Raw genomic sequence first — 27,992 nt, forward strand, 5'->3', positions numbered from 1 at the left:
CCCAAACTATGGCAAAAGTAGCTCCTTTGGGAGGTTTTAAAATCAAGTGAATGTACATGAACTGAAAAGATATAACCTTATTACTGATCTTAATAACAGGTTCTGACACCTAGTGAGACATCAGAGAGTAGTAGTAGCCTTTCCTCTTGCCAATGGGATTTACAGTGTATTCCCTGGACTGGATCTCCCAGCATCCACAGGGCCAGAGAGAGGAGGGTCCTGCCCTGCATAGGGCTGCCATTTCATGGGTCTTAGGCTCTGGGAATGTGTGCCTTTGGCCAGTGTCCGTGTGGCTGGGGCTCCAGGGTCCCTCAGTCACTCCTGCCTTGTTCCATATTAACTGCAGGAGGAGCCTGTGAGGGTGGGGCAGGGGGTGGGGCCTTCCAGCTCCTCTGCCCCCATTGGCCAGACTGAAGAGGGGAGGAGCTTCTGCCTCTCTATTTAGCTCTGCACGCGGAAGAGTGAGTGAGGAGCAGAGAGTGAGAAACGGACAGAGAGAGATAGAGACAAGGAGGGAGGGAAGGAAGGAAGGAAGGAGGGGAGGGGAGGGGAGGGGAGGGGAGGGGAGGGGAGGGGAGGGGAGGGGAGAGGGACAAGGCCTGGAAGCGGTAGGCTTCACTGCTGTGCTGAGGCCTCCAACTGCCAAGCGCTAAGGTGGAGGTGGCCATTTTGTGCTGCTTGTGACTGTGGGGAATATTGTTCCAGAACCTTCTCTGAGGCCTCAGTTGAAGAAGCATCTCTTTCTCTCCTGAGGCTCCAGAGTCAGAAGGAGGCCAGGCTCCTTGGGCCAAAAGGAAGAACGTGTTTCTCTTTGTGTGTCTTTTGTGTCTCTTTTCTGAGAGTGTTTTCTTATTACACAGCTCTGCTCCTTCTGGGGAAGATGGGTTTTAAAAGGGATCAGAAATGGGGAGGATAGTTTTAACATAAGCCTTATTCTTATTCTTCACAAACATTGGGCTTTGACTTCTAAGAGGAGGCTAGTCCCCCCAAAAAGGCCAAAAATGGCTCCTTTGGGAGGCTTTAAAAGTCTCCCCAGTTTCCTTATTGAGAGATTTTCAGGGAAAATGGAAGGAGACAGACCAGAATAACTCATATTACCAAGAATTAAACAAGACATGGGCACTTCTACCCTTTTACAACCGACTCAGGCTGTTTCTGCACTGAAGAAATAATCCAGTTTGAAACCGCTTTAACTCTCCTGCTCCACTTTGTGGAATCTTGGGATTTGTACTTTGTTGTGGCACCAGAGCTCTCTGGCAGAGAATGTAAAATCCCAGGATTCCATAGCACTGAGTGGTTAAACTGGTGTCAAAGTGCCTTATTTCTATAGTGCGGATGCAGCCTTCTTGGGAAAAGGGCTGATGATGGGGAAAAGCACTGGGGACCTCTGGGGCTTTCAGCAGATGATTTATTTATTTATGATGCACTCATTTCACATCTAACTACGGGGACATAACCAGGGCCCTCTCCAATTCCCCATCCCCTGATCCCCCACCATTCTAATAAGGCATGGCGTATCTGTTGTGTAGGGGAGCTGCAGTGAATCTATCCTAGGTCTGGGAAGCTTTGTTTGAAGCAGAGGGAGGAAGGGGATGCCCACCTCTGCATCGGCCCAAATGAGGCATATGTCATCTGCGTGTGTCACCAGCAGGATGCTGTTCTCTGCGTCTTTGAGTGCTGCAGGGTTTCTTGCCAAGCCAATCCTAACCCTTGTCCTTTTTCTCAGGAACTCCATCTCGGCCTGTTTGGACACGGCTTTGGGCCTCTCTTGCTGGAAGTGACCAAGTGCAGGGCCACCAGGACCCCTTGACCACCTGATGGCCGACACAGAGGCCAAGCGGAGGGAGTTGGGCTCCAACAGAAAGAGGCTGCCGAAGTACAACAGCTCTTTGGTGAGTCACTATCCTATTAGCTTCATCTGTGTCACTTCTGGGCCAATTTATGAAAGGAAGCAATTAATATACTGTCCGAATTTGGCAGAGACAGTCCTGGTTAATCCTCTGTCACCCCACTTATTCAGGGGCTTTTAAACATGTCCCAGTTGGTCTATCCTCCTCCCACTTTCCCCCTTCTCAGCTCACTTCAGTTCGTGAGTGCAACTGAGTTTACAGCCTATCAACTCAAAAGTGGGGAGAGGAGAGGAAAGAGGGAGACTGGATATGGCCCTTCCCAGGAGGTTGAAGCAAAAGCAAACTGCTGTGCCTTTCCTAGCTTGTGTGATCTTCCTCATAAACAACTTTGGCCATCTTCACTGCCTTCTGGGTTGCTTGTCCACATGTGTCTTGTTTTTCCCATCAATGAAATGTTGGGGGCTATGGGAGAATGTCTCTGGATATAAATTGGGGGTGGGCCCAGTGACCCTTAAGCCCAGAGTGTTCCGCAGGACTGCTTTATAAAAATGACATTTGCCTCCAAAATGTGGCAAGAAATGTCTAAATGCACCATAATTCTTTGGTGGCTAAATGTACTCTATGTGTTGGGATAGTCAGTATCCTAAGCCATCATCAATATCCCAGCCATGGCCTAAATTATATTGTTTATTATATTGTATATTATATTGAAAAGATTCGAGACAAACTGGATCTCAAAGGCAGTAGCTTTTTTCTTGCTGGCAGAATTTAAAGTTTATTTCCTGGACTGAATTCTAAAGTATTCAAATAATATTTGGAGGCACCATGTGCTTTCCTCCCCTTTTGCTTAGTCACTCTCTGGATGAGGGCTATTTTCTGTTTCAGGTGACCTTTGCTGATGTGGCAGTATATTTCACTGAGGATGAATGGAAACTGTTGTCGAAGAAGCAGAGACTTATGTACAATTGTATTATGATGGAGAATTATGAGAACGTGGCCTCTGTGGGTAAGGAACCGGAATCCACTAGCATTATAGAATCATAGAGTTTGAATAGACCACAAGGGCCATCCAGTTCAACCCCCTTCTGCCATGCAGGAATACCCATTCAAAGCACCATCCAGCCTCGGTTTAAAGACCTCCAAAGAAGAGAACTCCACCAAACTCTAAGGAAGTATATTCCACTGTCGAAGAGCTCTTACTGTCCCAAAGTTCCTCCTAATGTTTAGGTGGAACCTCTTTCTCTGTCGTTTGCATCCATTGTGGTGTCTCTTTTTCTCAGTAGCAGCAAAAAGCAAGCTTGCTCCATCCTCAATGCCACCCTTTCCAATATTTAAACATGGATATCATATCCGCTGTTAATTTTCTTTTCTCCAGGGTAAACATACCCAGTTCTCTAAGCCGCTCCTCATAGGGCTTGATGGTTTCCAGATCCTTCACCATTTTGGTTGCCCTCCTCTGGGCATGTTGCAACCTGTCAACATCCTTTTTGAATTTCGGAGGCCAGAACTGGACACAGGATTATTCCAAGTAAGGCCTGACCAAAGCTGAATAGAGCGGCATTATTACTTCCCTTGATCTAGAAACTATCCTCGTATTGATGCAGCCTAGAATCACATTGGCCTTTTTAGCTGCCGCATCACACTGTTGGTCCAAGTTCAACTTGTAGTCTACTAAGAGTCCTAGATCCCTTTGAAGCGTAGTTTAATTGTGATAGCAACATCCTGTAGAATATTTGAATTTGTAGTTTAGTGAGGCACTATTGCTCTCCACTTTATAAGGATTCCAAATACTGCATTGTAAACTGCCAATTGTCAGAAGCAGGTTCTTTGGTTCATCCGAATAGTATTGGGGTTTAGGGGAGAATGTTAGTAGTTTAAATGCTAGTAGTTTAAGTAGTTGGTAAGGATATTGGGGCCTAGAGTGGCTTCGGGGAAGGGAAGCAGTTGTGGAGGCTATTAACTGCCTGGTCTGTGAACTCTGGGTGGCAGACATGCCCCTGGGGGGAGAGGCGCATGTGAACGGTGGAAGAAGAAGGCAAGAGGTACCTTGGCAGCCGGGCTGGTTAGGGGCTGAAGGGGAGGAAAAGGGAGGAGTGTGAAGGTAGTTAATGACAGAGGGAAAAGGTTTAGACGCTTCAGAGACAGCTTAGACTTATTAATGGACCCTTCTGCCTGAGTTTCTCAATAAACCTTTTGGTGGAAGCAAAGGACTTTTTAATTCTGAAACTAAGTTCTGCCCCCAGATATCTCACCAATGCTAGGACTTTGTAGGAAGAAAGCATGGAGATTACCAGTAATGCATTTCTCATTGAAATGGTAGCACATCCCTGAGTATGTTTCCTTTTTTGGCCCTCTTCCAGCCTTTTGAGGTTCTGCTTCACTTCCCCAAAGGGATGCAATGGGATACTGAGGCACAAAACTTTATTCCTATTTTAAGGCAATACAATGTGTGGTTGCCCCTGAGATCCCCAGGGGGGCAATGTGACGCCCCTAATCCCCAACAGTAGCCCATCCCTGTCTTAGAGATGTCTTAATACTGCTCCCTGGTGCTTTATCCTCACCAAAACAGAAGTCCAGGTCCCAGCCCCCTTGCTTTGCCTTTCCCAATGAGTAATTTGTATATGGATTATCCTGCCTTCTCAACAAATAAACCTCAAAGTGTCCCTTTTATGCATCACATAAATGGGTGTGTGTCTGTGATAGAGAGAAGGAGCGAATATGAAAAACAGAAAGGCAGGAAAGAGATGGTGAAGGTGAAATACTGAAGCAGCGCAGATGGGCGAGAAGGAAGGTTGGAGAGTGGAGGGAGAAAGGGAAGGAGATCAGGCTTAAGAGGGAGATGAAATGCACAGATATAGGATGGCGGACACCTGGCTGAATGAAACTACGTGTGAAAGGGATCTAGTAGTCCAAGTAAACCACAAGTTGAACATGAGTCAACAGTGTGATGCGGCAGCTAACAAGGCCAATGCGATTTTAGGTTGCATCAATAGAAGTATAGTGTGAGGATCAAGGGAAGTAATAGTACCATGGTATTCTGCTTTGGTCAGGCCTCACCTGGAATATTGTGTCGAGTTCTGGGCACCACAATTCAAAAAGGATGTGGAGAAACTGGAGCATGTCCAAAGGAAGGCGACTAAAATGGTGCAGGATTTGGAAACTATGAGGAACGACTTGGGTAACTAGGGATGTTTAGCCTGGAGAAGAGAAGGTTAAGAGGTTATATGATAGCCCTGTTTAAATATTTGAAGGAATGTCAAGCTTGTTTTCTGCTGCTCCAGAGACTAGAACACGGAACAATGGATGCAAACTGCAGTAAAAGAGATTCCACTTCAACATAAGAAGGAACTTCCTGAGAATAATAATAATAATAATAATAATAATAATTTGTTTTATTTATATACCGCTATTCCAAAGATCATAGTGGTGAACAGCAAGTAAGCTAATTTGCCCCCAACAGTCTGGGTACTCATTTTAGCGACCTCGGAAGGATGCAAGCCTGAGTTGAGCTTGGGCCCTTTTGCTGGTCTTGAACTCACAACCTTGTGGTTTTGAGTGAATGGCTGCAGTACAGGCATTTAACCACTGCACCACCAGGGCTCCTAAGGTCTGTTCAACAATGGAACAAACTCCCTCTGAGATTTTGGTGGAGTCTCCTTTCTTAGAGATCTTCAAACAGAGGCTGGATGGCCATCTGTCAGGGATGCTTTGATTCCTACGTGGCAGAATGGGGTTGGACTGGATGGCCCTTGCGGTCGCTTCCAACTCTATGATTCTAGGCCTCTGGGAGCCAGGAGGGGAAGGCAGGAGCAAAGCCAGGATTGCCTAGCTCTGTGCGGAGAGAAAGGGACCTCTGGGAAGGGCCAGGAGAGGGGCCTAGGCGATTGGGAGGCAGCCACCAACCTCACAGATTATACTGATAATAATAATAAGTTTTATTTGTATTTACCTGCCTCTCTCAATGGAGCGAGGCGCTATTACAACCGTAAAATAGCCACAAAACAACAATAGCATCCAATTTACACACAGTAAAACAACAAAAACGCTTAAAACTCAATTTGGGACAAATAAAAACATCATTTAAAATGCACAGTTGTGATCAGAAGTGGGATTTTCCCTTAAGTTCTTTACAAGAGGTCAGCTGGGTAAGCCTGCCGGAAGGGATCCATCTTAAGTCCTTTCTTGAAAGCATCCAAGGTGGTGTTAAGATGGATCTCCTCCGGCAAACTGTTCCATAACTTGGGGGCCATGGCTGTGTATGCTCTGTGAGAAGTTGTTCTTAGCCTGACCTTTGGGTAATCTAATAGATTCTTCCCAGATGTTCTGAGAGTGAGGGGCGGATGGTGTAGGGAGAGGCCTTCCCTCAAGTAGCTCAGGCCCAAGCCATGTAGGGCTTTAAAGGTAATAAGCAGCGCTTGGTATTGCGCCCGGAAGCTAATTGGCAGCCAATGTAGGGATACTGGTGTTATATGGTCTGACCTAGATGTTCTGGTGACCAATCTGGCTGCCGCGTTTTCAACTAACTAAAGCTTCCAAACTTGGTACAAAGGTAGAGCACTGAACTTAAGAAATGAACTTGAAATCAGGCCCTTGTTTTCATACATATTAAGGGTTAAATTTAGCAATTATGAGCAATGTCTATGAAGAGCAACACAAAAATTCCTTTTCCTCTCATGTTTCTTTTCCAACCTGAGCTTGCTTAGCTCCGTGGTTGATTCCAGAGGCCCTTTGTCACTCGAAATGCTGGAGTCTGGGGAGGACACCCACAAGTGATACGCTTTTAGGGGAATTTTATACTTAGCCCAAAGGAGAGATTGAGGCAACAGTGACCTCGGGATTCATCCCAACTATACCAGGCCCAGAAGCACACAGAACTCCAGAGGCATTTCAGATAGGTTTTTGTGTTTTATTTAGGGGGAAAGCAAAATACATGCACGCACACACACATATACACATATAGGTGTTCACGCACCACATGCAAGAACTAGGTAACAAAGGTGGGAGTGGTGAATAGTGTAAGGCTTTGCTAATGGTAATACGTCACCTCGATGGATCTTGATTCCAATTGCTGAGGGTCCAGAATGGGGAGAGAAGTCAGTAACTGCTATAGCAAGTGGGGCTGGTGAGTGTAGTGAGGTGTTTAGCAATGTAAATCAATGGAGGGTCTGTCTGCAACTGGACTGATGCTGAAGAACAGCCAGTTGGGGCTGATATTTATACTGAAATTGTTGCTTGGGGGCAGAAACCGAGCATTCGAAAAGGTTTAAATTGCTTTAGGATGTTTCCTGGGAGGGGAAAGAATTGTCTGAAACTGAATTAAATGAAATGGGTGCTTGGTGGAAATACTTCAGCCAAAAAGGATTATCACACCGGCTCTCAGCTCCTTCTTGGCTCTGAATTCTGGTCCCATTCAATGTAAAGCACAGTCTGAAGGCGACACTCCCAGAGTTCAATAATAACATAGCAGTGTACAGTAGCAAATCTCTAGATATAGGCATTGGCAATGCATTAACCACTCTCCACACTTAAAAATAACTCACAGACACAGTTGATTTCCTCCATGTCCTTGGAGGTTCTTTAGCTTGAGTTGCAATAGAAAACAAATATGTACCAGCTCTCCTCTCTGACTTTCATCAACTTCACAATCTCTTGTACACCCAACTCCAACCCACATCAATCCACATGTGCGCTGTATACTGTATTGATTGTGAGTCATCTCCTGGTGCCACACAGCATGAAGCATCCTATGCAGTTAGCTTGCATCATGTCATGTGCTCTGACTCAACACTCTATGGCAGTCTCACAGGAAATGATGCCACTTTTCAATCAAAGTATTTTTACATAGATTTATTATTATTATTATTATTATTATTATTAACCTTTATTTATAAAGCGCTGTAAATTTATGTACATAATTTTTTTAGTCAGATGGTTCCCTGCCCTCAGGCTTACAATCTAAAAGACACGACACAAAAGGAGAAGGGAGTGGTGGTGGGGAATAGGATCAGGTCCAGCAGATCTTCTCCACCTCCGAGGCCTGGACCAAGGCAGATGGACTGGAGGAAGGGCTTGGCTTCTTGATAGATGGTTAGAAGGAGGATTCCTGGGTCAGAGAGGGGCTCACCTCTGGGAATGCTTCTCTAAACAATATAGTCTTTAATTCAGTTTTGAAACTGGGTAGAGAAGTGATGAGGTGTGCATGTGGGGGGAAGAAGGTTCCAGGAGTAAGGGGCAACAAGCAAGAAGGGACAAATTCGAGAGGGGGCAGTAGTAGTCCTACACTGTGACAGGAGACCCTGACTACCAGAGCGGAGGGTGCGAGTAGGAATGAAAGGAGAAAGAAGGTCAGATAAGTAAGGAGGGGCCAACCCATGGAGGGCTTTGAAAGTCAGTAACAAAAGCTTGTACCGGATGCAGAAGGGGAAGGGGAGCCAATGAAGGGAGGAGAAAAGAGGAGAAACGTGGTCAAAGCGGCGAGCAGATGTGACAATACGGGCAGCTGAATACTGGACAGAGATTAAAGCATGGAGGTGTGAAAGAGGAAGCCCTGTTAGAAGGAGGTTACAATAATCTAGTCGCGAAACCACTAGGACATTGTCCAGAGTCTTGGCAGTAGAGACTGAGAGGAATGGACGGATCTTGGCAATGTTGTGGAAAAAGAATCTACAGGCCTTGGTGGTGGCCTGGATCTGGGGAATAAATGACAGAGAAGAGTCAAAAATGAAGCCAAAACTGCAGGCTTGATGAACCGGTTGAATAGAAGTGTCGTTGACAGAAACAGAAAAGGAATAATGAAGGATGGGTTTAAGTGGAAAGACGAGAAGCTCAGTCTTAGACATGTTGAGCTTCAAGCACCGAAGCCGCATCCACTGAGAGATGGCAGTTAGACAAGAAGAAACTTGCTGTTCAAGCCCCGTCGAAAGGTCAGGGGTGGAGCGATACAGCTGAGTGTCGTCGGCGTACAAATGATAGGAGAAAACAAAAGAACTGATGAGTTTACCTAGAGACAGTGTGTATAGAGAGAACAGAAGGGGACCCAAGACAGAGCCCTGGGGAACTCCAACAGATAGCGGAACAGAGGATGAAGTCTGAACACCCGTGACCACTGCAAAAGATCTATCTGACAAGTAAGATTTAAACCAGTCGAGAGCAGAGTCGGCGAACCCAAGGTCAGAAAATAAATCAACCAGGAGACAGTGATCCACAGTGTCAAAGGCTGCAGACAAATCAAGAAGAATGAGAATAGAGTAGAGGCCGTTTGCCTTGGCCCGCAAGAGATCGTTTGAGCTCTTGGTGAGGGCTGTCTCTGTAGAGTGCCGTGGGCGGAAGCCAGATTGGAAAGGGTCCAGGATGGAGTTGGCTTCAAGAAACTTAATACAGCGAGAATAAACGACCCGTTCTAGGACCTTAGAAAGAAAAGGAAGAAGAGAAATTGGACGATAGCTAGACAAAGAAGAGGGGTCGAGAGAGGGTTTCTTCAGAATTAGGGAAACGAGAGCATGTCTGAAGTCAGAAGGGAAGGAACCCATAGAGAGAGAGAGATTAAAGATATAGAGGAGCGAGGGCAGAAGAGAAGGGGCTATAGAGATTAGGAGACGGGAGGGAATAGGATCAAGAGAACAGGTAGTAGGTTTGGAAGAATTTAGCAGCTTAGAGAGTTCACCCAGAGAAACAGAGGGAAACACAGAGAGTTTATTAGTAGAAGGTACCTGGAGGTTAGTGTTAGGGGGCAAGTCGGGAGGAACTATTTCAGATCGAATAGTAGTGACTTTTGTGATGAAGTAGTTGGCGAAGTCAGTGGGGGAAAATGATGAGAAGACAGGGGGAGAGGAAGGTTTGAGTAGTGTATTGAAGCATTGAAAATATTGGAATATTTTTCAAATGCCTGACTATCTGCTTCTCCTGATTTCTTCATGACAGTTCCCCTTCAATTTCTTCTTCGGCGTAGCTCTGAGTAAGGATACAGTCATTATGTGAATTTGGGGCATCCAGAACAGGGTCATGCTCAGGTCACTCACACCAACATTATTAATTTAATCTCAAGTAGGGAGGGATGAACGTGGGGCTAAGTCTTGGGGTAACCCTTTCCTCTCTTAACACCGACATTCAGTCTTGTCTGTCATTGTCCCCCTTTACAGAAGAATTTGTCAGTAACGAGAGAGTCCACACAGGAGAGAAGCCATACAAATGCCAGCATTGTGGGAAATGTTTTTCTTCAAAGGCACACCTAGTGACACATCAGAGAGTCCTCACAGGAGAGAAGCCATACAAATGCCAGCATTGTGGGAAAGGTTTTTCTCAGAAGTCAGACCTAGTGCGACATCAAAGAGTCCACACAGGAGAGAAGCCATACAAATGCCAGCATTGTGGGAAATGTTTTTCTTGGAAGTCACACCTATTGGCACATCAGAGAGCACACACAGGAGAGAAGCCATACAAATGCCAGCATTGTGGGAAATGTTTTTCTCGGAAGTCACACCTATTGGCACATCAGAGAGCACACACAGGAGAGAAGCCATACAAATGCCAGCATTGTGGGAAATGTTTTGCCTACAAGTCAGTCCTTGTCATGCATCGAAGAGTCCACACAGGAGAGAAGCCATACAAATGCCAGCATTGTGGGAAATGTTTTTCTCGGAAGTCACACCTATTGGCACATCAGAGAGCACACACAGGAGAGAAGCCATACAAATGCCAGCATTGTGGGAAATGTTTTGCCTACAAGTCAGTCCTTGTCATGCATCGAAGAGTCCACACAGGAGAGAAACCATACAAATGCCAGCGTTGTTGGAAATGTTTTTCTTCAAAGTCATACCTATTGGCACATCAGAGAGTCCACACAGGAGAGAACCCAAACAAATGCCAGGATTGTGGGAAATGTTTTTCTTCAAAGTCATATCTATTGGCACATCAGAGAGTCCACACAGGAGAGAAGCCACACAAATGCCAGCATTGTGGGAAATGTTTTTCTTCAAAGTCAGACCTAGTCAGACATTGGAGGGTCCATACAGGAGAGAAGCCATACAAATGCCAGCGTTGTTGGAAATGTTTTTCTTCAAAGTCATACTTATTGGCACATCAGAGAGTCCACACAGGAGAGAACCCAAACAAATGCCAGTATTGTGGGAAATGTTTTTCTTCAAAGTCAGACCTAGTGAGACATCAGAGAGTCCACACAGGAGAGAAACCACACAAATGCCAGCATTGTGGGAAATGTTTTTCTTCAAAGTCAGACCTAGTGAGACATCAAAGAGTCCACACAGGAGAGAAGCCATACAAATGCCAGCATTGTGGGAAATGTTTTTCTTCAAAGTCACACCTAGTGAGACATCAGAGAGTCCACACAGGAGAGAAGCCATACAAATGCCAGCATTGTGGGAAATGTTTTTCTTCGAAGTCACACCTAGTGAGACATCAGAGAGTACACACAGGAGAGAACCCAAACAAATGCCAGGATTGTGGGAAATGTTTTTCTTCCAAGTCATACCTATTGGCACATCAGAGAGTCCACACAGGAGAGAACCCAAACAAATGCCAGCATTGTGGGAAATGTTTTTCTTCCAAGTCATACCTATTGGCACATCAGAGAGTCCACACAGGAGAGAACCCAAACAAATGCCAGGATTGTGGGAAATGTTTTTCTTCCAAGTCATACCTATTGGCACATCAGAGAGTCCACACAGGAGAGAACCCAAACAAATGCCAGCGTTGTGGGAAATCTTTTTCTTGGAAGTCAGACCTAGTGAAACATCAGAGAGTCCACACAGGAGAGAACCCAAACAAATGCCAGGATTGTGGGAAATGTTTTTCTTCCAAGTCATACCTATTGGCACATCAGAGAGTCCACACAGGAGAGAACCCAAACAAATGCCAGCATTGTGGGAAATCTTTTTCTTGGAAGTCAGACCTAGTGAAACATCAGAGAGTCCACACAGGAGAGAACCCAAACAAATGCCAGGATTGTGGGAAATGTTTTTCTTCCAAGTCATACCTATTGGCACATCAGAGAGTCCACACAGGAGAGAAGCCATACAATTGCCAGGATTGTGGGAAATGTTTTTCTTTGAAGTCAAACCTAGAAAGACATCAGAGAGTCCACACAGGAGAGAAGCCACACAAATTCCAGAAATGAACTAACATTATATTGATCAAGAAGCAAAACAAAGACTATATTTTAAATCTTGTGGTGATAAGAAAAAACCCTTGTGATTCCGTGTGTTAGGTTTGTGTGTCCATATGCCTGTTTATGTTTTTCAATTATATTTTGTTATTTTAAGGTTTTAATTGCCTTTATTATAGATTATTGCTTTCGTTTATAAATTTGAGTGGGGATCATGGTGGTGGAATAGGTTAGTTAAACAGAGGGGTGGGATTGGCTGCAGCTGGTTAGAATAGTTATGGGAATGATAGCATTTGGAATTTGTTCGATGTTGGCTGAAGAAAGTTGGGGACAGGTATTAAGAGAAAGGGCTAGTTTGTGGGAATGGCAAAGGGGGCCTTGTTATCTGTGGGACATAGACTGTGGGAATTGGAGGGGGGCAGGTTTGGACGAGTGTGATGTTTTAGGTTTTGGGGTTTTATGTTTGCTTTGGGGAGGGCAGCTCTGACTTAAACACTGAATTTCTGATTATGTGTTTGAAATAAAGTTTTTGTTGTTTCAACACACTGGCCTCATTGGTGTACAGAAATTCTGCATTTGCACAAAATGTACCCTTTCTTCTCTCCTCAGCCCTCAGTTCCATTCCCAGCCATAAAAACAGAGGCAAACACACATACACACATATATACTCAGAGAGACAGAGCTATATGTACAAAGCAGAGCCTTCCCAGACTTTCCCTCCTGAGTCCAGCTCCGCAGCTTGGGCTCCATTCTGGAAGGAAGGAAAAAAGGCCATAGTCCTTCCCTTCTTCCAAAGGCCAACAATGGAATAAACAGCAGCAGCAGCAAAGGCCTTACAATCCCTGCGCATGCTGAGAAGGGGTCTTTGGGGCATCTGAAAGGAATGAAAGTGCCAAGGGAAGAGAAGCATAAAGGGACTGCTGAAGTCGGGGGGGGGGGGGATTTGGGACCTGTTTCAGGCACCTTCCTCCTGGAACCCATTTTTAGAGCCTTCCACAGCTAACTATGATGCATTAAATGACTATTTCACAGGTAATGTCTCTCAGATAAGAGCCAAATTGGACGTCAGCATTATTGCGGAGGCTATAAGTGAGGTGTCCATGAGTAAGATCATACTGGATCAATTTGAATCTGAGTACTGAGCGTGTGGACAAGCTCCTTGTAAGTGTGAAGAGGAGAACTTGCCCTCCCGACCCTTGCCCTTTTTATATCACCTGAGATATATCATAGATGCATCTCTTAGTTAGGGCTATTTTCCATCATGCTTAAAAGAAGCAGTGTTACAGCCGTTTTATGGAAAAGCCCTCCCTCGATCCCTTGGAGATGAACAATTAGAGACCGGTCTCCCATCTTCCATTTCTAACCAACATAATTTTGAGGGCAGTTGCTCTTCATCTCCAAGCGGTCTTGGATGAAACAGATTATTTGGACCCATTTCAAACTGGCCTCAGGATGGGATACGGAGTCGAAACTGTTATGGTTGACTTAGTAAATGATCTTTGCTTCAAGAGGGGGAATGTAACTTACCAAACTTTAAGCTGTATTATTATGCAGCTTGTTTCAAATGGTTAGAAGAATGGTTCAAATTAGAAAACAAGAATTTACTGAATATAGAAAAAGCTAACCTGAATCTTGGTATACATGCATATATGTGGTATACAAAACCAAAAGATAATGATACTTTTAACCATCGTGTTATAAGAAGATCATTGCTTAAAGCATGGTATAAAATGAGACATCAATTTTGGGTGTCATTGCAAGAAGCCTATTACAATAGAACAAAGGACAAAGATACTCCATGGCTAAGATATGGAGATTTAATAAATAAAACACCAGAAGGAAAATACAATACGAAATCTATGGAAGAACTTAATGAAAAAGGAAACATGAAGGCTTGGTTTTTATACAACAAATTAAACAATCGTTTTAAGGCAGACAATAAAGCTCCTGGGTTAACGATGGATAACAATGAAATAGATAAAATTATGATGACAAAAAAGGTAAACACATATCAAATATTATAAACTATTAAAAGAAAGAGATCTAGAAGATGACATTATTAAACACAGCATGGTAAGATGGGCACATGATATAAATCAAAGTATAACTATAGAGGAATGGGAAATATCTAGCGTAGAGGCGTCCAGGGCCTCCGTGGACTTAGTTAAGCTGGATCGGTTTGAGTTGGTTAGTACCGATGATGTGGACAAGATCCTCGGAAGTGTTCGGAAGACAACCTGCTCTCTCGATCCCTGTCCCTCGTGGCTAGCAGCCCAGGGGGGACCGGCTGTAACTTCATTGTTACGCCGGATAATTAATACATCTCTGAGGGAAGGGCAATTTCCATCTGATCTTAAATTGGCCCTGGTAAGACCTTTATTAAAAAAGCCCTCCCTCGACCCCCTGGTGTATAACAATTATCGGCCAGTTTCTCTGCTGCCATTTTTGGGGAAGGTGATCGAGAGGGCGGTTGCAATCCAGCTTCAGGGGGTCTTGGATGAAACGGATTATCTGGACCCATTTCAAACTGGCTTTCGGGCAGGTAACGGGGTTGAGACGGCCATGGTCGCCTTGGTCGATGATCTCCGTCTGGGCATCGACAGGGGAAGCGTGTCCCTGTTGGTGCTCTTGGACATCTCAGCGGCTTTCGATACCATAGACCATGGTATCCTTCTGGGGCGCCTGGCAGAGGTGGGAATCGGGGGCACTGTGCTCCAGTGGTTCCGGTCCTACCTCTCCGGGAGGTCCCAGATGGTGCAGCTGGGAGACGTGTGCTCCGACGAGAGGCCCCTTAAAACTGGGGTCCCTCAAGGAGCCATTCTGTCTCCCATGCTATTTAACATTTACATGAAACCGCTGGGAGAGATCATCCGGAGACATGGGGCGCAGGGTTATCAGTACGCTGATGACACCCAAATAATTTTCTCTATGTCTCCGACTGATGCAGTGACTGAGGATGGCGTCTCTCCTCTCGTGGCCTGTCTAGAGTCAGTAATGGGCTGGATGAGGGAAAACCGACTCAAACTGAATCCAGAGAAAACGGAGGTACTTGTGATAGGTTCCCCTGGTCCAGGAATGGCGGTGGTTCCACCTGTCCTGAACGGGGTCACGCTCTCTGTGAAGGACTCCGTGCGCAGTCTGGGGGTGCTTCTTGACTCGTCCCTTCGCCTGACTGCTCAGGTGAATGCGACGGTCAAGAGCACCTGTTATCAGCTTCGGCTTATTCGCCAGCTGCGCCCATACCTGGCCCAGAGGGACCTTGAAACTGTGGTACATGCCCTGGTAACCTCGAGACTGGATTTCTGCAATGGACTCTACATGGGACAGCCCTTATACCAAACCCGGAAGCTTCAAATGGTGCAGAACATGGCTGCTAGGCTGGTCACTGGCACGTCCAGGACCAGCCATATAACACCGGTTTTAAAAAACCTCCATTGGCTGCCCATTCGCTTCCGGGCGCAATATAAGGTTCTGGTAATGACCTATAAAGTCCTAAATGGCCTGGGCCCAGGATACTTGAAGGACCGCCTCTCCCCGTACATTCCACCTCGCACCCTCAGAACATCTGGGCAGCAACTCCTTAGGGTCCCCGGGGCGAGGTTATCCTCCACTTCTAGGAGGTCTTTTTCCATCACCGCCCCGGCCCTTTGGAATACGCTGCCCATAGAACTCCGGTCAGTTACCTCCCTGGCCCAATTCAAACGGGAGTTAAAGACCTGCCTGTTTCAAACTGCATTCCCCGATTAAGTCCCTATAGCCCCCCCCCCCCCCCCGCCACACTGGCAATGGTTGGCTAACCCGGGGGCATTTGTTGTTGTTTTTATTTTGCTTTTGTTATGTGTTGTACTATTTGTTGTAATTTTGATATGGTTTTAATGGAATCTTTGAGTATTTTTAAATGCTGTAGACCGCCCTGATCTTATGGAAGGGCGGTATACAAATAAAACATTTATTTATTATTATTATTATTATTATTATTATTATTATTATTATCATGGAAGGGAACAAATAAATTCACTCTGTGCCAAAACTATAAAGGAAATTATATCAAAATGTTATACAGGTGGTATCTAACCCCCCAAAAATCCACCAGATATACAAAGCTGGCAATACTAAGTGCTGGAAATGCGGGGAACCCGAGGGACGCTTCTTTCATGTTGGTGGACATGCATTAAAGGATTCTGGCAAAGGATTCATGGAACCATCCAAAACATTCTTGATATAAATATTCCCTTGGAACCAAATTCGTTTTTACTAAACATGACACACAACATAAAGTCAGTAAAATACAATAGAATTATTTTATATATGGTCTCATGTGCAAGGATCTTATTTGCTCAAGTTTGGAAATCTGCAATTAATCCTTCTATCGAAGATTGGTTGATTAAGATATATGAAGCTAGAAATATGGATATAGTATCTGCCTTATTAAAAGGGAAATCAAAAGAACATTTAGAAATGGAATGGAGTTGTCTTAAAACATTTGAAGAAAAGAGCGATAACATTCTGTTAAATTAATAGTTAATATTTGGTCGATATTTGGTAATTTAAATGCTATCATGGGAATATCTCAGTGTAATAAACATTTTTGGAAGTAAAAAAAGGAAGACCCACATCGTTGTTGTGGGGAGCGCCACACACCGAGTTGTATAGCCACATTCTGGCTGCTCCTGGCCTTGCTGCAGGTGAGCCATTGACAGTTCGAGGGTGGCGACACGCTCCAATGCTACAATGGTCAAAGGAAGTGTTTAGACTTTGCTTGTTGTTTCTTGCTCCCTTCACCCTTAAATGTAGGGGCCATTCACACTACATTTTACCCTGGTTCCCAAACTGGTTTAAAAGTTGGAAGTTCACACTCGCGCCAATTTTAACACAACTCCATCAGGGGCTTGCACAAGAGATCCAGGGCAAATCCCCCTTAGCGCGGCTTTTCTGAAAGCGTACTATTGACCCTTTCTTTTTGGAAACAACTGGCTCTTCCCTGCTGCCGGCAAATATGAACTCAGCCCCGGTCATGATCAGGTCAAGTTCAGGGGGTAGATTGCCCCGATTGAGGTAAAGGGTAATAGGAACTTGTTTCCAGGGAGATTCGATATGGGGCACCTGGATCTGCCCAGTTCTGTCCAGGGCAAATGAGGGAGTGGGAATGGGGCCTTTGTGAAGGTGGGGGGACTGGCCTTCCTGGTGCTGGGCCTCCGGGTGAGCAATGCACTGGGCAAGGAGTCCCTCTCCTCATCGCCTGCAGCCTCTGGTTCCGCTGGAGGCAGGGACTCTTCTCCAGCATCACCTGGAACAACGGACCAGAACAATGGACAGCAACAGATGAAGAAATATGGGGTTAAATATGAATACACATGGAGGCACCTGCGCATGTATACACCCCCCATGTTCTGGTCAACATCAGCATGTATATATAATTATAATTGTATATATGTTTACTTCCGGTCATAACAGCATAACTGCTCTGCAATTGCTGTAATTGGAATTTATACTTTGTGATGTTTTTATGATATGTATTTTACACATGATTGCCTCCTGAGGACAATCTGAGGGCTGCCATTGGCTGGAGTCCACACCCTCCCACCATCCCTGGCCCTGATTGGCTGGAATCGCACTCCTTCCCACCATCCCTGGTCCTGATTGGCTGGAATCCCAGTCCCTCCCACCATCCCTGGCCCTGATTGGCTGGAATCCCAGTCCCTCCCACCATCCCTGGCCCTGATTGGCTGGAATCCCAGTCCCTCCCACCATCCCTGGCCCTGATTGGCTGGAATCCCAGTCCCTCCCACCATCCCTGGCCCTGATTGGCTGGAATCCCAGTCCCTCCCACCATCCCTGGCCCTGAATGGCTGGAATCCCAGTCCCTCCCACCATCCCTGGCCCTGATTGGCTGGAATCCCAGTCCCACCCACCATCCCTGGCCCTGATTGGCTGGAATCCCAGTCCCCCCACCATCCCTGGCCCTGATTGGCTGGAATCCCAGTCCCCCCCACCATCCCTAGCCCTGATTGGCTGGAATCCCAGTCCCTCCCACCATCCCTGGCCCTGAATGGCTGGAATCCCAGTCCCTCCCACTATCCCTGGCCCTGAATGGCTGGAATCCCAGTCCCTCCCTCCATCCCTGGCCCTGATTGGCTGGAATCCCAGTCCCTCCCACCATCCCTGGCCCTGATTGGCTGGAATCCCAGTCCCTCCCACCATCCCTGGCCCTGAATGGCTGGAATCCCAGTCCCTGCCTCCTGTTCCGGCAGCCATTTTGTGCTGATTGTGACTTTGGGGAATAATGTTCCAGAACCTTCTCTGAGCCTCAGTTGAACAGAGGCTTCTCTTTCTCTCCTGAGGCTCCAGAGTCAGAAGGAGGCCAGGCTCCTTGGGCCAAAAGGAAGGAAGAGTGTCTCTTTTCTGAGAGGGTTTTCTTATTACACAGCTCTGCTCTTTCTGGGGATCATGGGTTTTAAAAGGGATAAGAAATGGGGAGGATAGTTTTAATACAAGCCTTATTGTTCTTCTTCACAAACATCAGGGTTTGGCTTCTAAGAGGAGGCTTGTCCCCCAAAAAATGCCAAAAGGACCTCCTTTGGGAGGTTTTAAAAGCCTCCCCAGTTTCCTTATTAAGAGACTTTCAGGCAAGAAGGAAGGAGGCAGAGCAGAATAACTCATATTACCAAGAATGAAACAAATAAACATACAAACAAACAAACAACAACAACAACAACAAAGATAAGGATTAGAAACTAAAACAAACTACTTATTTTTTTTAAGGAAATCCATTATTAGGAGGGTAAAAACAAGAATTGGATGCTTCTACCATTATAAAACCAGCTCACGCTGTATCTGCACTGCAGAAATAATCCAATTAGAAACCGCATTAACTCTCCTGGCTCCATCCTGTGGAATTCTGGGATTTGTAGTTCTTTGTGGCCTGAGAGCTCTTTGGCAGAGAGGGCTAAGTGTCCCAAAGGTAAAATCCCAGGATTCCATAGCACTGAGTATTTAAAGCGGTTTGAGAGTGCCTTGTTTCTATAGCGTGGATGCAGCCTTCTTGGGAAAGGGGCTGATGCTGGAGAAAATCACTGGGGACCTCTGGAGGTTTCAGCAGTTGGTTTATTTGTTTATTTAATTATTTATGATGCACTCATTTCACATCCAGCTATAGGGACATAACCAGGGCCCTCTCCAATTCCCCATCCCCTAATCCCCCACCTCTAAGAAGGCATGGAGCATCTGCTGTGTAGGGGAGCTGCAGTGAATCTATGCTAGGTCCAGGGGGCTTTGTTTGGTGCAGAGGGGTGAAGGGGATGCCCACCTCTGAATAGGCCCAAAGGAGGCATATGTCACCTGCGTATGTGAACAGGAGGATCCTGTTTTCTGTGTCTTTGAATGCTGCAGTGTTTCTTGCCAAGCCAATCCTAACCCCGGTCCCTTTTGTCAGGAACATCATCTCGGACTCCTTGTACACGGCTTTGGGCCTTTCTTTCTGGAAGTGACCAAGTGCAAGACCACCAGGACCCCTGCCCACCTGATGGCCGACATAAAGGCCAAGCGGAGGGAGTTGGTCTCCAAGAGAAAGAGGTTTCCAAGGTACAACAGCTCTTTGGTAAGTTGCCATCCTGACTCTTAGTTTCATCTGTGTCTGGGCCGGCTCATGAAAGCAAGCAGAGAATATACTGTCCCAGTTTGGCAGAGAGAGTCCTGGTTTATCCTCGGTCACCTCATTTTTTCAGGGGCTACTCCTCTTCCAACTTTCCACCTTCTCCTCAGGTCAGCTAAGTTGCTGCAAAATGTATTCCATGTTCAAAAGAGTGTGCATCCTATCCACTCAAAAGAGGGGAGAGGGGAGCAGAGAAGGGGGCAGGGTCTTGCCCTTGCCAGGAGTCGGAGGCAAAAGCAAACTGCTGTACCCTTCCTTGCTTGTGTGATCTTTATCATTAACAACTTTGGCCATCTTGACCCCCTTCTGGTGTTGCTTGTCCACATGTGTCTTGCTTTCCCAAACTGTGAAATGATAGGGGATATGGAATAATATCTCTGGCCCTAAATTGAGGGTGGGCCCAGTGACCCTCAAGCCCAGAGTACTTCCCAGAACTGTTTTTTAAAAATGAAGTTTGCATCTGAAATTAGGTGAGATATGGCTAAATGCACTATAATTCATTGGTGACTAAATGTACTATACATGTCTGGATAGTCAGTATCTTAATCAATCAATAATATTCCAGAAGTGGCCTAAATTATATTTTTGAACATATTGTATATTGTATTGAAAAGATTTGAGACAAACTGGATCTCAAAGGCTGTAGCTTTTTGCTTGTTTGCAGAATTTAATGTTTATTTCCTGGACTGAATTCTGAAGTGTTGAAATAATATTTGCAATGCACCATGTGCTTTCCTCCCCTTTTCTTTAGTCACTCTCTGGATCAGGGCTATTTTCTATTGCAGGTGACCTTTGCGGATGTGGCTGTATATTTCACCAAGGAGGAATGGAAACTGTTGACAAAAAAGCAGAAACTTATGTACAGTTCTGTTATGATGGAGAATTATGAGAATGTGGCCTCTGTGGGTAAGGAACCTGAATCCATTTCCCTTCCTGTGAAGACTGAGGGCCCTTTCATAATCTACTGTCAGAGCAATATGATTCCCCTTTAGAATGATAGAATCAAAGAGTTGAAATAGACCACAAGGACCATCCGGTTCAATCTTCTGCCATGCAGGAACAGACATTCAAATCACCCCCGAGAGATGGCCATCCAGCTTCTGTTTAAAGACCTCCAAAGAAAGAGACTCCACCAAACTCTGAGGGAGTATATTCCACTGTTGAAGAGCTCTTACTATCATGAAGTTCCTCCTAAAGTTTAAGTGGAATCTTTTGTTCCTGTGGCTTGCATCCATTGTTCCATGTCCATTAATTTGAAATTAAGAATAATAATAATAATAATAATAATAATAATAATAATAATAACAACCATAATGCGATGCCACCATGCTCTGATGGAGTATATTCCACTGGTTCCTCCTAAAGTTTTAGTGGAGCCTCTTGTCCCTGTGGCTTGCATCCATTGTTCCATGTCCTTTTCTCTGGAGTAGCAGAAAGCAAGCCCGCTCCATCCAGAATATGACATCTCTTCAAATATTTGAACAGGGCTGTCATATCCACTCTTAACCTTCTCTATTCAAAGCTAAACATACCCAGCTCCCTAAGTCATTCCTCAGAGAGCATGGTTTCCACACCATTCACCATTTTGGTTTCCTTCCTCTGGACATGCTCCAGCTTCTGAACATCTGTTTGAATTGTGTTGCCCAGAACTGGACACAGGATTATTGCAAGTGAGCCCTGACCAAAACAGAATAGAGTGGCACTCTTACTTCCCTTGATCTTGACACTACAGTGGTACCCTGGGATACGAAAGCACCGCCTTACGAAATTCCCGGGATACGAAAAAATCGTACAGGAAAAAACTGTTCCGGGTTACGTTTTTTTTTTTCGGCTTGCAAAAAAAAATTTTGGTGCTTTTCGGCGCGATTTCACACGAAATCGCGGCTTTCGCTATTAGCGCCTATGGGCTTTTCGGCTAGCGAAAGTTTCCGGGTTACGAAGGGCTCCGCGGAACGGATTACTTTCGTAACCCGGGGTACCACTGTATATCCTATTGATACACATTGGCCTTTTTAGCTGCTGCATCACAATGTTGACACATGTTCAACTTGTGTTCTACTACAATTCCTAGTTCCCTTTCTCACGAAATTTAACTGTCATAACAACTTCATGTGGCATCTTGGAATTTCTAGTTTTAGTGAGGCACTATTGTCTCCACTTTGTAAGGCTTCTAAATATCCTATTGTAAACTGCCAGTTCTGGAATTTTGTGGGAAGGAGCCATGGAGATTAATGCTTTTTGCCCCTAAATGGTCCTCAGCCCATTCCTGAGCAAGTTTCCTGGCTTTTGTGACCCCTCTTCCAGCCTTTTGAGGCCCTGGAAAGGCTTGGTGGGAAAAAGGCCTCCCTTGGCCCTGCAATGGATCAGAGAGGGCCCAGCAGTGGCAAAATGGCCTCCACTTCCACAAAGGGATGCTGTGGGATATTGAGGGGCAAAACGTTATGCCATATTTTTATTTTTATGTTTTTAAATTTTATTAATAACAGATATCACATTACAAACATTGCAAGCATATAAACAAACATACATAAAACATTGGTTTCAATACCAAAACTCAAAACAAAACAAACATTAAAAACTAACAACTATGTAGATCTAAAACATTATATTATATTACTTAATTCTTATATATATCATGGCTTCCTCAAAGTAAATGCATATTTTAATTTACTAACCATTTCATATCTCCTAGGTATACATCTTCAAATAAAAAGTTTTTTACTTCTTAATTAGCTTTTTACTTCAAAATTTTTTAGGCATTCCCATTCCCTTTTTGTCTTTTCCTTATCCAGATCCTTTAGCAATGCAGTCAATATATACATCTCCATTGCTTCTTCTAATTTATTTATCCACTCATCTTCTGTTGGAATTCTTTTCTCTTTCCAGGAACTAGCATAAACAATTCTAGCTATTGTGACCATATATAAAATAATACGTCTATATTTTTTCCACTTCTTTTTCTAATAATCATTTTTCTAATATTATTTTTAATTAATAAAAATAATAAAAGACTAAATGGTAATGTTATTCCTAACATGTTTGACATCAAAGTGTGTATTTCCCCCCAGTATTTCCCAGCTTCTGTACGCTTCCACCAAAGGTGGTAAAAAGTTCCTCTTTGTTTAACAGCATTTCCAACAACTACCGCTTCCATTCTTGTACATTTTGCTTAGTTTATCTGGGGATATATATACTAGCGATACATCATTTTAATATAATTTTCTTGATGATTTTGACAAAGTGTGAAAGAATTACTAACTCGCCAAGATTTTTCCCATAGGTCAATTTCTATCGTATTTTTTGTGTCCTTTGCCCATTTTATCATACAATGCTTCACACTTTCCTGTTCCAAATTCCTTTGCTTCAGTAATTTGTAATATTTTGAACTATGTCCCCATTTATCATCAAAGATTGTAGCATCCATTTCATTTTTCTTATCTGTAAGACCATGCTCTTTTTTTATCACTTTTATATCTTTCAAAAATTTGTCTAAACAGAAACCAATTCTTATTAATCTTGTTCTCTCTCTCATTGCTAGGTTTCATTATTAAATAATTTTTTCTGTTGTTAACAGGTCCCTGTATATTAACCAATTCTGACCCTCCATTTTTGTTCATCTATAGAAAGCTTCTTGAATAGAGACCCATGATATTATTTGACTATAAAATAGTTTTTTTTAATTTTAACCCCTACTCTAAACAATAAATTTCTTATAAAGTGATGGCAAAAATCTGTATTAGCTTTAATTTGGTCATACCACAAGAAGGCATGATATCCAAACCTTTTGTGTTTTCCATTTCTAATAACTTATCATATCTTAATCATATCCATTCTTCGATCCACTGTAAACACACTGCATAATAATACAAGTATTCCATATTTTAAGGTGACACAATGTGGGATTGCCTCTGAGATCCCCTGGGAGGCAATGTCACCCCCCCCCCCCCATCCCCAAGAGTAATCCATCCCAGTCTTGGAGATGTCTTAAAGCTGTTTTAAGGCTCCTCTCTGGCATTTGACCCTCACCAAAATTGGAAGCCAGGCCCCAGCCCCCTTGTTCTGCCTTTCCTAATACATTATTTGTATATTGAATATCCTGCCTTTCTCAACAAATGGGCCTCAAAGTTTCCCTTTTATGCCTCACACACACTCTGTGTTTCTGTCTGTGATAGAGAGATGGAGGGAATGTGAAAAATAGAAAGGGAGGGGAGAGATGCTGAAGGTGAAATGCTGAAGCAGTGCAGATGGGCAAGAGGGAAGGTTGGAGAGAGGAGGGAGAAAGGGAAGGGGATCAGGCTATGGGAACCAGGAGGGGAAGGCAGGAGCAAAGCCAGGATCGCCTAGCTCTGTGCGGAGAGGAAGGGACCTCTGGGAAGGGCCAGGAGGGAGGCCTTGGGGATTGGGAGGCAGCCACCAACCTGACAGATTTTAAGAATTGGATTGAGTGAACTGGTGAGAACATGGCTCAGGCCCTTGTTTTCAGGGATATTAAGGCGCTCCATATAGCAGTTATCAGCAATGTCTATGAAGAGAGGAAAGGTGACACAAAAATTCCTTTTTCTATAATGTTTTTGTCCAAACTGAGTTTGCTTAGGTCCATGGTTGATTCCAGAGGCCCTTTGTTATCCCAAATGCTGGCATTTGGGTAGGACACCCGCAAGTGCAATGCTTTTAGGGGAATTTAGTACTTAGCTGAAAAGAGAGATATAGTTTGGTTGGGGCAAGAGTGACCTCGGGATTCAGCCCAACTATACCAGGCCCAGAAGCACACAGAACTCCAAATGCATTTGAAATAGGTTTTTATATTTTATTTAGGGGAGAAGCAAAACACACACACACACACACACACACACGTAAGCATTCACACACATGCAGAAGAACTAGACAACAATTGGGAGTGGTCAAGAGATGTAAGACTTTCATAATGGTAATACTTTATTTAGGTGGATCTGGATTCCAATTGCTGAGGGTTCAAAATGGGAAGTGAAGTCAAGAGCTCCTGTGACAAGTGGGGTTGGCGAGAGCACTGAGATTCTTAACCATATAAACCAACAGACTGTCTATCTGTAATTGGACTGACGTCAAAGAACAGCCATCCAGGGCAGATATTTATACTGTAATTGTTGCTTGAGGGCAGAAACCGAGTGTTCAAAAAGGTTTAAATTGTTTTAGAATGATTCCTGGGGGGGAAGAATGGTCTGAAACCGAATTGAATGCAAGGGGTGCTTGGTGCCAATATCTCAGACAAAAAGGATTAGTACACTGGCTCTAAGGTGTATCTTGGCTCTGAATTCCAATTGCGTTGAAAAGCCAACATACAGCACAACCTGAAGGTGACGCTCCCAGATGCAGCACAACAATAACATAGCAGTGTACGGAAGCAAATATCAAGATATAGATATTGGCAATGCACTGACCACATTGCACACTAAAAAATAAGTCACAAACACAGTTGATTTCATTGAAATCCTTGGAGAATTTTTCTCTTTAGTTGCAAAATAATACAAATATTTGCAAGCTATCCTCTCTGACTTCCATCAATTTCACCATCTCTTGTACATACAACTCCAATGCAATCCACACCAATCCGTATGTGAGCTGCATACTGTATTGATTGTGAGTCATCTCCTGGTGCCAAACAGCATGAAGGAACCTCTGCAGTTAGCTTGCATCATGTCTTGGCTCTGACTCGGGACTCAATGGCAGTCTCACAGGATATGATGACACCTGTCAATCAAAGTATTTTTGCACATGGTTAATCGAATATTTTTGCAACAGTCCTTTGACTATCTGCTTCCACTGACTCCCTCAAGGCTGTCCCCATTCTTTCCTAGATCCTATGGGTAAGAATACGATCAGTACATGGATTTAGGGGCATAAGCAGCAGGGTCATGCTTGGGTTACTTACAGCAACTTTCTTAATTTCATCTCTAATCAGGAGGGGTTAATGAGGGCTAAATTGTGGGGTAACACCCTCCTCTCTTAACTCTGATTTTCAGTCTTATCTGTCATTGTCGTTCTTTACAGAAAAACATTTGAATCATGAGAGAGTCCACACAAGAGAGAAGCCATACAAATGCCAGCATTGTGGGAAAAGGTTTTCTCGGAGGTCACACCTATTGACACATCAGAGAGTCCACACAGGAGAGAAGCCATACAAATGCCAGCATTGTGGGAAATGTTTTGCCTACAAGTCAGTCCTTGTCATGCATCGAAGTGTCCACACAGGAGAGAAGCCATACAAATGCCAGCATTGTGGGAAATGTTTTTCTCAGAAGTCACACCTAGTGACACATCAGAGTCCACACAAGAGTGAAGCCATACAAATGCCAGCCTTGTGGGAAATATTTTTCTTCAAAGTCAGAACTAGTGACACATCAGAGAGGCCACACAGGAGAGAAGCCATACAAATGCCAGCATTGTGGAAAATGCTTTTCTCAAAAGTCAAGCCTAGAGAGACATGAGAGAGTCCACACAGGAGAGAAGCCACACAAATCCCAGGAGTGAACGAATATTTTTATATATATATATATATATATATATATATATATATATTATATAATAATATATATATTATTACAAAATTTATATTTTCAATCCAGTGGTGCTAAAAGTCCATTGTGATTTTGCTTGTAAGGTTTGCCCGTCCATGTGTCTGTTTATGATTTAAAGTTATATTTTGTTAAGATTAGGTTTAATTGTCAGTATAGATAATGGCTTTGGGTTAAAAATTTGGATGGGGATTGTTGGTCATGGTATAGGTTAGGTAAATGGGGGGGGGGGCTGGGATTTGTTGCCGCTGGCTAGAATAGTTATGAGAATGATAGATTTTGAAAAGTGTGGGCTGTTGGCTGAAGAAATTTGGGGGCAGGTATTAACAGAAAGGGCTAGTTTGTGGGAATGGCAAATGGGAGCTTGTTACCTGTGGGGCTGTGGGAATTGGAGGTGGGGGCTAGGATTGGAAGAGAATGATGTTTTAGGTTTTGGGGTTTTAATGTATTGTTTGTATTGGAGTGGGCAGTTCTGGCTTAAACACTGAATTTCTCTGTGTTCTCAATAAAGTTCTTTGCTGTTTCAACACACTGGACTCTTTGATACACAGAAGTTCTGAATTTGCCTAAAACTGACCCTTTCTTCTCTTCTCAGTCCTCAGCTCCATTCCCAGCCATAAGAACAGCAGAGGTAAACACACACATAGACACAGACACAAACATACAGGATACACACAGAGAGCTTTATTTCCAAAGCAGAGCCTTCCTTTCCTGCCTTTCCCTCCTGAATCCAGTTCTGCACCTTGGGCTCCATTGTGGTCTCCTCAAAGAAAGTAAGGAGGGAAGGAAGGGGAGGCCGCTGAACCCCCGGCACATACCTTCCTTTCCCGCAAAGGCCGCCAGCGGAATAAGAAGCAGCAGCAGCAGCCTGGCCCTAGCAATCCCTGTGCATAAATCCATGAATAAAGAGATTCATGACATATTGTGACCCATTGTGAGCTCAGTCTGCTGCTCCTTACCTGAAGGATTGAGACAGGACTATTGTGATCTCACCCAAATGTTCCTTGCCTGAAAGACTGAGATGGGAGTATTATGACTTCTTGCTCGTGCTCTTTGTCTGAAGGATTGAGATTGGCCCACTGTGACTTCAGTTTGATGCTGCTTACCTGACAGATTGAGATGGGACTATTGTGACTTAAGGCTGGTGCTTCTTACCTGCAGGAATGAGATGGGACTATTGTCATTTCAGACTGCTGCTCCATACCTGGAGGATTGATACCGGTCCATTACGACCTCAGACTGATGCTCATTGCCTGAGAGATTGAGACTGGCACAGTCTGACTCAAGGCTGATGTACCTTGCCTGAACAATATTGCGACCTCAGGCTGATGCTCCTTTCCTGATGGATTGAGACCGGAGTATTGTGAGTTCAGGAAGATGCTACTTTCCTGAAGGATTGAGACTCCCATAATCTCATGCTCCTTGCCTGAAGCATTGAGACTGTCCCATTGTGACTTCAGTCTGATGCTCTTTGCCTGAAGCATTGAGACTGTCCCATTGTGACTTCAGTCTGATGCTCCTTGCCTGAAGCATTGAGACTGTCCCATTGTGACTTCAGTCTGATGCTCTTTGCCTGAAGCATTGAGACTGTCCCATTGTGACTTCAGTCTGATGCTCCTTACTATTAAAACCCCCAACCCACCTCCAAATTATAAAAACATTACTCAACCCCTAAAAAGCTATTAAATAGCAAGAAAATTTAAAACATTCCAAACATAGAACAGTAAAAAAGTTTTTTCGGGCAAGAATTGGATCCTTTTCTGAATGTGAGCGGGGAGGGCAGGAATGATACATCAATAACAAACAGTAACGATGGCAAG

General features: G+C 44.3%; 1 protein-coding gene and 1 pseudogene across 2 annotated transcripts in view; both read left to right on the forward strand.

The window, feature by feature from the left end:
• The window catches only part of LOC149275748 (uncharacterized), a 179,337-nt pseudogene that overhangs the window by 133,894 nt on the left and 17,451 nt on the right, over positions 1 to 27,992 (forward strand). Inside the window, exon 4 of the transcript XR_016279383.1 lies at positions 25,649 to 26,064. The product of XR_016279383.1 is annotated as an uncharacterized LOC149275748 (transcript). The remainder of the gene's footprint in view (positions 1 to 25,648; positions 26,065 to 27,992) is intronic.
• Positions 1,818 to 11,982, forward strand: LOC149275753 (uncharacterized). Its single transcript, XM_089504370.1, has 3 exons — positions 1,818 to 1,892; positions 2,736 to 2,856; positions 9,989 to 11,982. Exons 1-3 carry the CDS (start codon positions 1,818 to 1,820, stop codon positions 11,980 to 11,982), a joined length of 2,190 nt encoding a protein of 729 aa, XP_089360496.1.

The sequence above is a fragment of the Sceloporus occidentalis genome, unplaced genomic scaffold (genome assembly GCF_023333645.1).
Source record: "Sceloporus occidentalis isolate IW3139 unplaced genomic scaffold, rSceOcc1.0.p SCAF_268, whole genome shotgun sequence".
Taxonomy (NCBI): domain Eukaryota; kingdom Metazoa; phylum Chordata; class Lepidosauria; order Squamata; family Phrynosomatidae; genus Sceloporus; species Sceloporus occidentalis.

Coding starts and splice junctions, on each gene's coding strand:
- LOC149275753 (XM_089504370.1), top strand. CDS start 1,818: ATGGCCGACACAGAGGCCAAGCGGAGGGAGTTGGGCTCCAACAGAAAG. Junction 1,893..2,735: donor CGAAGTACAACAGCTCTTTG/GTGAGTCACTAT, acceptor TTTCTGTTTCAG/GTGACCTTTGCTGATGTGGC. Junction 2,857..9,988: donor TGAGAACGTGGCCTCTGTGG/GTAAGGAACCGG, acceptor CCCCCTTTACAG/AAGAATTTGTCAGTAACGAG.